The 12094-nt window shown below is 45.0% G+C and overlaps 1 protein-coding gene across 1 annotated transcript; it reads left to right on the top strand.

The window, feature by feature from the left end:
• The first annotated feature begins 3451 nt into the window (after window positions 1–3451).
• Window positions 3452–11758, top strand: anapc5 (anaphase promoting complex subunit 5). Its single transcript, XM_015972061.3, has 17 exons — window positions 3452–3880; window positions 3961–4040; window positions 4831–4940; window positions 5023–5266; window positions 5399–5465; window positions 5572–5673; window positions 5759–5949; window positions 6014–6095; window positions 6179–6271; window positions 8218–8399; window positions 8629–8764; window positions 8951–9025; window positions 10177–10298; window positions 10371–10478; window positions 10645–10792; window positions 11092–11254; window positions 11342–11758. The coding sequence occupies exons 1-17, from the start codon at window positions 3683–3685 to the stop codon at window positions 11560–11562; spliced, it is 2322 nt and encodes a 773-aa protein (XP_015827547.3). The 5' UTR covers window positions 3452–3682; the 3' UTR covers window positions 11563–11758.
• The last annotated feature ends 336 nt before the right edge of the window (window positions 11759–12094 follow it).

Raw genomic sequence — 12094 nt, 5'->3', positions numbered from 1 at the left:
TACGGGCAAAGTCTGTTTATTGTGGTTTTCCTTCTAGTGTGGTGTGTTTTTAGTGTGTATTCTTTTTACTTAGTTTAGTGCATGGGATGCTTTTATTTTGGGGAACCCAGGAAACTGGGAGGGTGTGTGATTTTATTTTGACGAGCTTGGACAGATGACATCCGGACCGGAGCAATTATCTACACCGGTGGCAGATTAGGAGTGTCTGTTTTTTGGTGGAGACGGTGGCAGCAAGCAGAGAGTCGCCGGGTGAAAGGACACCGATCGTCTGTGACGAGGCTTCATGGAGATGTGGGCAGGGTATTCCTCTGCCCTGGCGTGTGAGTAGCGGCCTGTGACAAGGTGCGACCCGCGGTGTGTGTGATCGAGCAGTGACTGCCGTTAAAATTCACTGACAGGTGGACCCGCGACAGAGGAGGACGACAGCGTGGCGTGGTGACGCGGCCGAGCCAGTGACTGATCTCCAGGAGGAAGCGGCCGATCGAGGGAAACGGCGGTGCGGCAGACACGCGTCTTGAAGGAGGAGGCGAGCTATCGAGGGAAGAGGAAACCGGCAGCGTGGCGGACAAGCGTCCCGAAGGAGGAGGAATCTGCCCCGCAGCGTCCAGATAAGGCTGCAGACTCTCCGGCCCAGTTCTGGCAACCGTTTATAGTGACTGGCCTAACCTGTTTTTTTTAATGACGTTTTAATTAGTGTTTTCAATAAACCCCGGTGCGGTGGTTAATGGTTGATTCCTTTGATCTCTGGCAGACGCTCTCAATTTACCTGGTGTAATCCTTGGGTGGGATTTTGTATCTTGTAGATATATAATATAGCCCACCCACCCGGTAGGAAGGTGCCACATATAGATGAACTAGATACACATTTAGAGGGAAAAGTCATTTGGTGTGGGGACTTCAATGCGCACAATTCCCCATGGGGCAATAGGAATGGGGCAGTTATTGAGGAACTGATGGAAACAAAACATTATGTATGTTTGAATGATGGAAGTGGTACAAGATTAAATATTAGAGCTGGTACAGAATCAGCAATTGACCTCACATTAGTGTCGGATTCATTAGCAGGATTTTGTTCGTGGCAGGTATGTCTGTGAAGGTTCTCAGTCATCCAGGTCATTGTAGTCTAATGAGCTTTGAAAGGAAAGCATCTGGACTTCTTTGAGTTGCTTGAAGACGTTTCACCTCTCATCCGAGAGGCTTCTTCAGTTCTAAGGTCAAATGGTGGAGAGTCTCAGATTTAAACCCAGTGGGAGTTTCCCCCCGAAGAGGGAAAAAAGACCCCCTGATGATCTTCTACATAAACACATGAGCCAAGGTGTGAGGGTGGGTGTGCGTCCTATTCAGCCAGAGTTTCGGGTGAGCTCAGTGTGAAGCCTGGCCCCACCCTATCATGTGAATTCCTGAGGTCAGATGGCCCAGGATATGCGTGGGCGTTGAGGCATCTGGGAAGGGATCTCAAAATTGGATTATAGATGGCAGACTGTTGGTGTCGTAAACCACCGCCTCTGTTCAAAGATGGCTGCTCACAGTGGACATAAATGGCTTCCTTTACTCCTCTTTCAAACCATCTGTCCTCTCTGTCCAAAATGTGAACGTTGGCATCCTCAAAAGAGTGACCTTTGTCCTTTAGATGCAAATGAACTGCTGAGTCCTGTCCCGTGGAGGTGGCTCTTCTATGTTGTGCCATGCGCTTGTGAAGTGGCTGTTTGGTTTCTCCAATGTAGAGGTCTCGGCATTCCTCGCTGCACTGTACAGCATACACCTGTCACGACGTGCTGCGGAGTGAAGCGGAGCTAAGGCAAGGATCCAGACCGGGGAGGAAGCAGGCAGACAGGTAGGATTCACTTGACAGGTTTATTAGGACGCACGCTGGACAATGAAACAATGACACCACAAGGAACACAGAACAGAAGGGGTTTAAATACACGAGGAGCAGGAGCTAAGGTGATTGGGAAACAAGAGGCAGGTGGGAGCAATTAACGGGGACACAGACTACAACCTAGGAGAAGACAGGACAGGGTGTGACAGTACCCCCCCCCCCCCCCCTCAAAGGGCGGATCCCAGATGCCCACAGGAACCAGGAGCAGGGCGGGGGGAGGTGGACCCGGAGGGAGGGCCCAGAGGACGATGGAGAGGCGGCAGGTATCAGCAGAGTCCGGGGGCCGGCGCCCGCGGCAGATGAGGCAACAGGCCCTTGGAGGCCGGCGGAGGAGGCGACGGGCCCTTGGAGGCCGGCGGAGGAGGCGACAGGCCCTTGGAGGCCGACGCCTGCGGCAGAAGAGGAGACGACGGGCCCTTGGAGGCCGGCGCCTGCGGCCGAAGAGGAGGCAACGGGCCCTTGGAGGCCGGCACCTGCGGTAGATGAGGAGGCGACGGGCCCTTGGAGGCTGGCGCCTGCGGCAGAAGAGGAGGCGATGGGCCCTTGGAGGCCGGCGCCTGCGGCAGAAGAGGAGGCGACGGGCCCTTGGAGGCCGGCGCCTGCGGCAGAGGAGGAGGCGACGGGCCCTTGGAGTGATGGATTATCAGTATACACAGGTGAAATGCTCGCAATACTGTTAGCTGTTCAATGGGTGGAAGAAAACAGACCATTATTCTCAGTTATTTGTTCAGACTCCAGCTCATCATTAACCAGTTTAAAGTGCAGCCATTCAGAAGGCAGACCAGACATACTACTAGAGATTCAGCTAACACTTTATAGAATAAGCATGATGGGACTTAAAAAACATTTTTTTATGGATTCCAGCTCATTGTGGACTCAGAGGTAATGAAGGAGTCGATAAGTTGGCTAAGGAAGCAACAATAAATGCATCGGTTCAGTTAGATATTCACTATTGTCAAAGAGAGATCAAGAGCATAAGAAGGCGAGAAATGAAGAAGAAATGGCAAAAACAATGGGAGGAGGAAAGGAGGGGAAGATGGTTGTATGACATTCAAAGAAGAGTGGGAGAAATGAGAAACACTGGAAGGAGGAGAGAGGAGATGATCATTGCTAGACTAAGGTTTGGACATACTGGGTTAAATAATACATAATTCATGATAGGGACACATAACACAGGGAAATGTGATTATTGTGGAGAAGACGAAACTATATATCGTGTTACATTACATTGTCAGAAATATCAGGCGGAAAGGAGGACAACGGTTCACACTCTTAGTCAGATGAAAGTGAAACTGGATCTTGTTGATTTATTGAGACAAAATTCAAGGAGTGACTGTTTCCAGATTTTATTTCGGCTTTTGAGAGAGACAAGGGTGTTTGGGAGACTTTGAGTTTTTTTTTTTTTTTTTTTTTTTTCCCTGTTTGGTTTTGTTTTGAGGCTGCTGTTCCAGACCATACTCCACACTAGTTGGTGGCGGTAATGCACCATTTGTTGTTTGCCAACCGCCAATAAAACTCCAAAAGAAGAAGAAGAAGATGAAGAAACTACAATGACGTCATTTAAATGCGACAGAGAGAGGGCGGTTTGAAAACATTTCAAACATCGGTAAGCTACGGGTAAGAAGGCAAAAGGATCTACTCAATGTCCGAAAGACATTTCACCCACAAGTTGTGAAGGACTACCCTACTTTGCTTTCTTAAACACGTTCTATAAACTTAAACGGACTTGTTGACGGTGGTTAGCATGCTAGCCGCTGAGCTAGCTTCAACATCTTCTGCTCATTGTGTGTACATTTTCCGGGGATGGCGAGCGTGCATGAAAGTCTGTATTTCAACCCCATGATGACGAATGGGGTGGTTCACGCTAATGTGTTCGGCATTAAGGACTGGGTCACCCCGTATAAAATCTCCATTCTGGCGTTGCTGTATGAGATGACCGCTTCTAAGATTTCTCTACCGGAGAGGAGACGACTGAACAAACTAATCCTACCCCTTCAGCAGGTATTATGATTAGTATGATGGTTATTATTGTTATTATTATTACTGCTCTTGTTGTTTACTATGTGTCCATTGTGATATAGGGTCCAGATCTGACTCTTGGGCAGTTCCTCAAGACAGTGGAGGAGTGTTGTCCTCAGACTGCTTATGCCGTCAAACTCAGGTCTGCTGCTTGTTTTATTATTCTGGAATATCTTCCAATAACCTACTGACCCCTTGGGTCACTGAAATATCTTAATTATTCTCTAAAGTGGTTAAAAGCAGTTCAAATGTTATTTACTCATCTTATATTCTTTGCAAACAATTTGAAGAGAATTTGAACTTGGTGAAGGGCCACATTGCTGGCCAAATAATTTGCCACCAAGAAAAGGTCACACTAATATTTTGCTTTCTAGCACACGTTTATTGTAGCTTTGTTTCGATAAGCTTCTGCAATGTCACAAGACTTGTTTCCATCGAGTGTTGCAATATGTTTAACCAAGATCTTGTAATGATGATGGGAAAGTCCTCCCACTGAGCAAAGCCTGCTTCTGCAACACATCGCTTAGATTCTGAGTGGGGTTTGGGTCTGGACTCTGTGGTGGCTGATCCACATGTGAAAATGATGTCTCATGCGCCCTGAACCACTCTCTCATGATGGTAAAGCTTCTGCTAATTGCACGCATGTTTTATGGAGAGCTCACACACCATCTGACTTTGAGTTTGGAGACCGTAAGTGATTCTTTGCAGATGAAAAAAAAATCAGAAATGCCAAGTAGTTACATGTTATGGGTGAATCCCTTTGTGGTGTGTTCCTAAACATCTTCTGGAACATGTGAACAAGTCTGGTTTTCTTTGTCACGGGTTGGAATTTTAAATCAAAGTTTTACAAAGAAAGAGAGAAATCTTGCCATCGCTTGTGTCAGTAGTTTGTAGTTTATTAATGACAGTTTTCTTTTTCATGTTCTGTAAAGGTTGCATGAAATAGCAGATGGAGAGATGAAGGACATGGAGTACTTTTTCTCCACTCTCCCCACGCCGTTCACTGCTTTTGATTCTGAGGCTTATAAAACCAGCGTTGTCGGTGAGAAACACACAAAACCACTTTTAGAGTTTGATTAAGTTCTTTCTCTGTTTGATCTGTTGTTAAACTGTGTTTCTTTTAGGTCTTTTTATGAGACATATGATCCTTGCATACAACAAACTGTCCTTCAGTCAAGCATACAAGCTGTACAAGTTGCTGCAGCACTACTATCACAGTCACTATGCCAAGCCTACAGATGGGCAGATGGGTCTGATGGTGCTGATCGCTGATGACTCTGATATGGACCTCACCAGCACCGAAGACACCATAGGGGACAGGATGGACAAAGAAGAGCAGGACACCCCATTGCATGAATCAGAACTTCAGTTAGTGCCCCAGTTTTCTTTTTCTTATTTTTTTTAATAAATTACTTACAAATAGAAATTCTAAATTCAAAACCATAAACACTTTCAGACTTTGAACGGATGATTTTTTTTATTCACGTGTATTTGTTTTAGAGGTGACAACACTGAAAGCAGAGGGCCTCTGTCTCAAAAACAAGCTGAATATTTCCTTGCGAGACAAGTGAGTTCTGACTGTTTTAAGCTAACGTTCCTGTTATAGATTTAAAACTCCACCTGAGCTTTAGTTGTGCTGTTGTAGTGCTCAGATTGTATCAACCTGTCTGCAGGCGTATCTTCTGAAGAATGATGAAAACAAAGCCCTAAAACCTGCTGTGCTGCAGGAAGAACTCAACAACATGCTAAAGTTTAACCCAGATTTTGCAGAAGCGGTGAGGTCCAGCTCCGAAACCTTGAACTGTTTTTAGTAAACCTGAGCGGTTTCAGTCAGTCAGGAGCTCTTCTCTCTCTCCGCAGCACTACCTGAACTACCTGAACAGCATGAGAGTCCAGGACATCTTCCTCTCAGCCCACAGTCTCCTACATTATTTTGATCGGCTCATCCTGTCTGGGAATGAGGGCAAAAGCAACGGAGACGAGGGCTACGGTCGAAGTCTCCGCTATGCTGCGCTTAACTTGGCGAGCTTGCACTGCCGCTTTGGCCACTAGTGAGTAGAGGAAGTGATGCAGGCTGATCTTTTCCGCAGAAGAATTAATTATTTTTCCTGTCAGTCAGCAGGCTGACCTGGCTTTACAGGAAGCAATCCGCATCGCCCAGGAGTCCAATGATCACGTCTGCCTGCAGCACTGTCTGGTAAAAGAACGCTTTTTGTTTTGTGAGACTTTAGTGTTGTTGCCATGTTGGGCTGTGAGTTACATACTGGTGTTTTCTGTCAGAGCTGGCTCTACACGCTGGAACGGATGAAGGGCTCCGACAGCACCGTGCTCATGGAGGATTCAGTGAAAATGGCCGCTCATTTCTGCCTGCCAGTGAGTGACGCATTAGGTTTCAGATCATGTTGCATTTGCATAACTTTGGTTTGTTGCTTTAACACTTTGGCTCAATAATCAGGACTTCGACGACCTCAGCTAGTGGCTCCACATCAGTTTCTGTTCTGGTTTGTTTAGCTTTTTTCGTTTTCAGAGCAATAAAAACCTGACACGCTCAAACATGCTGAAAGCTTTTTACGTGGTGGAAAATGCACGTTGGTCCCAACCGGCATCACAGCTGTGTGTTAAAGAGACAATGTGTAGTTTTACCTTTTAATTTCTGGAAACATCGATCAAAATGTTGTTGAAAATGAATGAAATAATGCCCAGTTGTTGAAAAATATTGGTAGCTTTGTAACATATAACCATAAAAATCAGGTCTAAAATACAAGGGAGCGGGTCTAACGCCCAGAACACGCCAGCTGCAAAGCGCCGCGAAGCAGATCGCTCACGAAATTTGTGCGCTGTCCGCTCCTCCTCTGTTCACATCAGGCGAGAATTTTCAATAAGTTCTTCTGCTCACTCCTATTGTGTTCCAAACCCCCCCACCCCACCCTTGTGTGTGTGTGTGTGTGTGTGTGTGTGTGTGTGTGTGTGTGTGTGTGTGTGTGTGTGTGTGTGTGTGTGTGTGTGTGTGTGTTAATTTTCATCTAGTCTGTTTAGATACACAAAATTGATCACGTTTATCAATTGTAATGTTTTATTTAGAAATGTTTCTTTTATTTTGTTAAATTTCCCAGCCTGCCTCTTCTGCTTTGGTTTGACTTCCTGCCAGAATTGACGTGGCTCACTCACAGCTCACGAAAAAATAGAGCTCACGTCGAAACGATGGCTGCACTGCGCGAGCCTTCGTGGTGCTTCGCAGCTGATGTGAACGAGAGCGTAGGTGAACAAGGGTGCCGATTAGAAGCGCTCGTCGTTCCTTGGCGCTTTGTCGAGCCTGCTGTGTTCTGGGCGTAAGTCTCTGGGCTACGCCATATTAGATGCCATGTTTCCTTCTATGGGAGCCCATGAGGAAAAAATGCATTTACTGATTTGTAACGGTTACAAAACTTTCATCATTCTTAAATGTTGTTGTTTTACACGTTAACGTCTTCCCTTGCTGTCAGTGATGAAAGGGAATCTGATGTGCCTATTATGTTGCTAAAGTTTGCACTCCCCGGTGCTTTTTGACCCTAATGGGCATCCGTTGGTAAGGTATTACTCCAACACAAAAATACTGCTTGCTTGCAACGATTTAGGTATCTACTGCCTCCATCGCCAGGAAAAATACACACTGTCACTTTAATGAGATACGATTTTACAGAATCAACATCTTGTTACATAAAAAACTTGTATGATTAACTCTTCCACTGTTCTCCAGTCAAAATGATCTGTTTCAACAAACATTCACTTTGTCTGTAAAATATTTCTCTGGAGGTTTCAGCTTGATGCATATTAGAAAGTGAATTCAAAATTAACTTTATTTAATTTTTTACTGATCCAATTCAATCCAAACACACTCCTTTAACATGGTGTGTTTCTGATCATTTCACTTAATGCAGTGAAGAGTTATAAAGGTGTTAAAAGTTAGAAATCACTTTTTTTTTTTGGTCAGGCTTGTTTGTGAGCACAACCTTTGACAGAAATTCAGCTGCTGTCACGTCAAGAAAAGGTGTTTTTGTCAGAGAGAGGCTGTATTTTAATCTGCATCAGTCCTCACCAGCTCTGAATGCGTCTGTTCACACAACCTCTTCTGGTCTGTTCTATTATATTTGTAGAAGAACCCATAGAAATTCCATTCACAGTAATGAGGAGATGTTTTGTAACTAAAATGTAGAATTTTTTTGTTTGTGTCTTTGTGAAAATGGAGCCAAAGCTACTGCAGATTTTAGAAAAATAGTTCCTGATGTCAATGTAACCAGACCTCTGGATTATTGGTTGTCATGTTTGGGTTTTTTCTTTAGTATTTGGCATCCCTGGGTATTCAGTCATTGGTCCAGCAGGGGGCGACGCAGGGTAAGACAGCCCACAAGCTGATGGACGCACTGAAGGACACCGACATCCTGCACTGGAAGCACAGTCTGTCGGAGCTGATCGAGATCAGCCTGACTCAGACTACCTCCATATGGAGGATGTACGGAAAAAGGTCAGGCTCTTCACCGTGTCATCCAAACACACAGTTGTCATTTCTGCTCACCGATGACCACACACTAGTACAAAAGCTCTTCCTCGTTCACATTACATCAGATCAGTGGAACCGCTCAGACTCCTCATTCATGGATGTTCAATTCAGTCAGATCGTCCTCTGCTCATTTTAGATGATCGAAGAGCACAAACACAGGCCTCACAGGCAGCATGTCCCATGTTTTGTACAGCACCATGGCTCTGCAACAGGCCCAGCTGCTTCTCAACATGAGTAGTCTGGAGCCCGTCAACTTTGGGGTCCATCAGAACAACACAGAGGCCTTCGCCGTGGCGCTCTGCCACCTGGCCGAGTTGCACGCTGAGCAGGTAACATGTTTTGATTTCATCTTGTGGTCCTGTGTTCCATCCTGCAGTGAGTCACTCACTGGGAAGGTTAATAATCCTCCCACCCAGTGTTGTGTAGAAGTAAGGAACATTAATCAGGCTCACCCTCCTGCTCCTGGGTGCTGAATTTCACTGTTCTTGTCTCGCGTATCTTTGTTTTTGCTGCAGGGCCTGTTCAGTGCTGCTTCAGAGATTTTTCATCATCTGAGAGAGCAGTTTCCTCCTCACACTCAGCATGCAAAGGTATTTTTTATCTCAGCTATAAGTTATATTTGCAAGAGAGAAGTCACCTAAGATGTGTTTTAGACCAATAGATGTAGCTGCCTGGGGATGTGCCTGACTTTAAATGGACTTTACTAAGGAGGCATACCGGTGTAGGTACCGGATCTGCTCAGGCTGCCAGATCGGCTCGGGGTCTGGCGCCTGCCGATGACATCACACTAGGTGATTGGCTGAACGTGGGACTTACGGATGTTACGACACCACGTCGGAAAAGTTACGTTGGCACGTTCACACTGAAGATTCTGGTCGGTGTAAACACTTTTTGGGGAAATAAGGAAAACAAAATTAAAGCAAAAATATCACCTGACGAAAAGCCTTGGCAGCTCATGATTTAGATGAAATGGACAAAATAAAAAGAAAAGAACTTTACTGAACAAACGGCAAGCAACGTTTAGAATGAATGAACTGATTTATTTACATAAGAGCTAACAAATTAAACAGAAGATTTTCACATTTATACAAACAGAAAAATGATGTAAATACATGAAAAAACGTTCCCAGATAAGGAGTGTTGGGCTGTTTGGCAGTCTGATGTTGGTTTTATGAAGTTTCATGTTCTTTGAAAAACAAAGACAATATGGTGTTTTATTAACAAATTACAGTTATAAAGGAAACGTTTGAGTTGTAAGAAACAAGAATTTGTTAACAAAACTGCTGAACTCTTTCCAAAACGTATGAGTGAAAGCTGAGCGGGTTTGCCGTAGTGTGATGTCATCGGCAGGCGCAGGACCCCGAGCCGATCTGGTACCTACACCAGCTAAAACAGGTCAATATCAACCGACCTTTATATGGGTCTACCCCTACTGTTTAGTTGTTAGGGTCAAAGCTGGTTAGTGTCTGTTTAGAGTTTATACCAAAAAAAAAATCTCTTTTTTCATTGTTTATTATTAGTCTGCTGATCTTTGTCAGCTGTTTACCTGGTAACAGTCTGTACGCTACTTACATGTGTTACAGTTTTCTAAATAAGTTGTGTGCTTTAATAAGAATTATGCTGCTAAACAAAGTAAGAATTAGCATTTAGAGTTGATTTGTTTTTGTGCAAACGTGCTATTCTGTTGTGTTCGTTTTAAAATACTAGAGTACATGTTTGTTTATCTTAATTCCCCATTCAGCTCTGGATGCTGTGCGATTTGAAAATTCAGTTTGACAAACACATGAATGAAAGGAAGTACCATTTGGCTGAGCCACTAGTGAAAGCTATCTCTGCCCTCGATAAAACGGAAGGACTCTACAGGTACCACCGACGCGTTGGTGTTTCGTACCCGTATCCGTTGTGCTGTCCGAGTAACCGTGCGTTTAACAACAGGAAAGCTCAAGTTCTGAGTGCACTGAACCGCAGCACTGAGGCGTACAACATCTTACAGCGTCTGCAGGTCCACAGTGAGAAGACCAGATGCACAGAGATGATCATCAGGTTTCCTTCTTCTGTTAATTTTTCTTTTGTTTCCTGCTTTACAACAACTAAGCTTAGTCCACCATTGACTTGTGAATTTAAATTGGCTGTTGGGGTATGTGCTGTAAAAGTCGGGAGTTGGTCTGAGCCACATTTTGATTGTTGTCTACATTGTTGTGATCTCCAGAGTGATGCTCTCCACTGCTGAGCTTCACTGGGAGTCGTCCGGCTTCTCCACAGCTCTTCCTGTCCTGCTGCAGGCCCTGGCTCTGGCCAGACAGCACCACCTTCAGTCTCTGGTCTCAGAAACGGCCCTTCATCTGGCCGTCACTCAGGTCAGCCTCAACAGGAGACATTACTTAGACACGGTCTAAATTGTGTTGCTTTTACCGGGTCGTTTTCTTGTGATGTCAGGTTGGAGAATCAGGGAGAATTTCTCTTAGAAGAGTCAAACAAATAAGGAATTCAAACAGGTCCCATTAGAAACTATTTCCTGTCCTCTGAATTTAAGTTTGTGACATTTGCAGTAGTTCTACGCTTCACTCTTGTTTTACATTGCAACATGTAAACATTAGGTTGTTTTTTGCAAATAACTGAAATGTGTAATTCAGGCTTGTTTCTTATTGCATTTTAGCTGATGCTAGGAGTTCCTGAGCAGGCTCTGAGTGTTCTTCATGAAGCCATGGAGCCTGTTCTGGCCCACGGAGCTGTCATAGACAAAGGACGGGCCATGCTGCTGGCGGCTCGCTGTCAGATGGCTGTGGCTGGGTTTGGACCTAACCGACAAGGTCACCCAGGTAATAAACACACCTCTACAAACCTACTTCCTACCAGAATCCATCTCTTAAATATTATAACATTATCTTTGTTTATGGTCCTGGTAGATGTGCAGTTGGCCCTTTTGGCTGTCGGCTCTCTAAACGAGGCTGCAGCCTATTTCTCTAGGCTAAACTGTAAGGAGAGGCTGCGGGATGTCCACTACCTGCAGGCTCAGCTCTACCGCTCATTGGGACAAACTCTGGAGAGCAACAAAAGTGCCATGCTCTTTCGGCTGCTGGATCAGGAGCTGCAGTCACCAGCACCGCTCGCCTCCATGCGACTCTAACAGTAAAGACAAACAGGATGCCCTATGTCCCAGAACCCCACCCACCCAAATTCAGGTGGTCTCTCCACAAACTAACTGGAATGTCACTTTCATAAATATTTTTATTTGAAGATGCAAAACTCAGCACAAAGGGCCACAATGACTGTCACAACACATGATACAAACAAGCGGTCATAAATAAAAATAAGTGAGGTAATTGTTGTGTCCTCTTGTGTGATTTGATGCAGATGGGATTGCACTAATTATAAAAGTGCAACAGAACAAATTCCTTGTATGTAAAGCAGGGAATATAGGTATTTGACAATCAGCATTTTTATTAGGAATGGTATTTCTAAGTGGGCGATGGACACAAAATTCCCACCAGATGTTGCCATCAAGCCAAATATTGGATTCATACAACGAAATCATAACATTTAAGTAGGAAAGTTGAGTCAGGATACTTAAAGTGAAAGGGGGACCGCAGAGTGTGTTCCCTAGCACAGAGGGATCACGCGTCTGAGTCCCTGGTAAGGCCTATTCAGGGGTTCTGGAG

The sequence above is a fragment of the Nothobranchius furzeri genome, chromosome 17, assembly GCF_043380555.1.
Source record: "Nothobranchius furzeri strain GRZ-AD chromosome 17, NfurGRZ-RIMD1, whole genome shotgun sequence".
Taxonomy (NCBI): Eukaryota; Metazoa; Chordata; class Actinopteri; order Cyprinodontiformes; family Nothobranchiidae; genus Nothobranchius; species Nothobranchius furzeri.
Note: the sequence above shows the minus strand (reverse complement) of the source record. Positions and strands in the feature narration are given on the sequence as shown.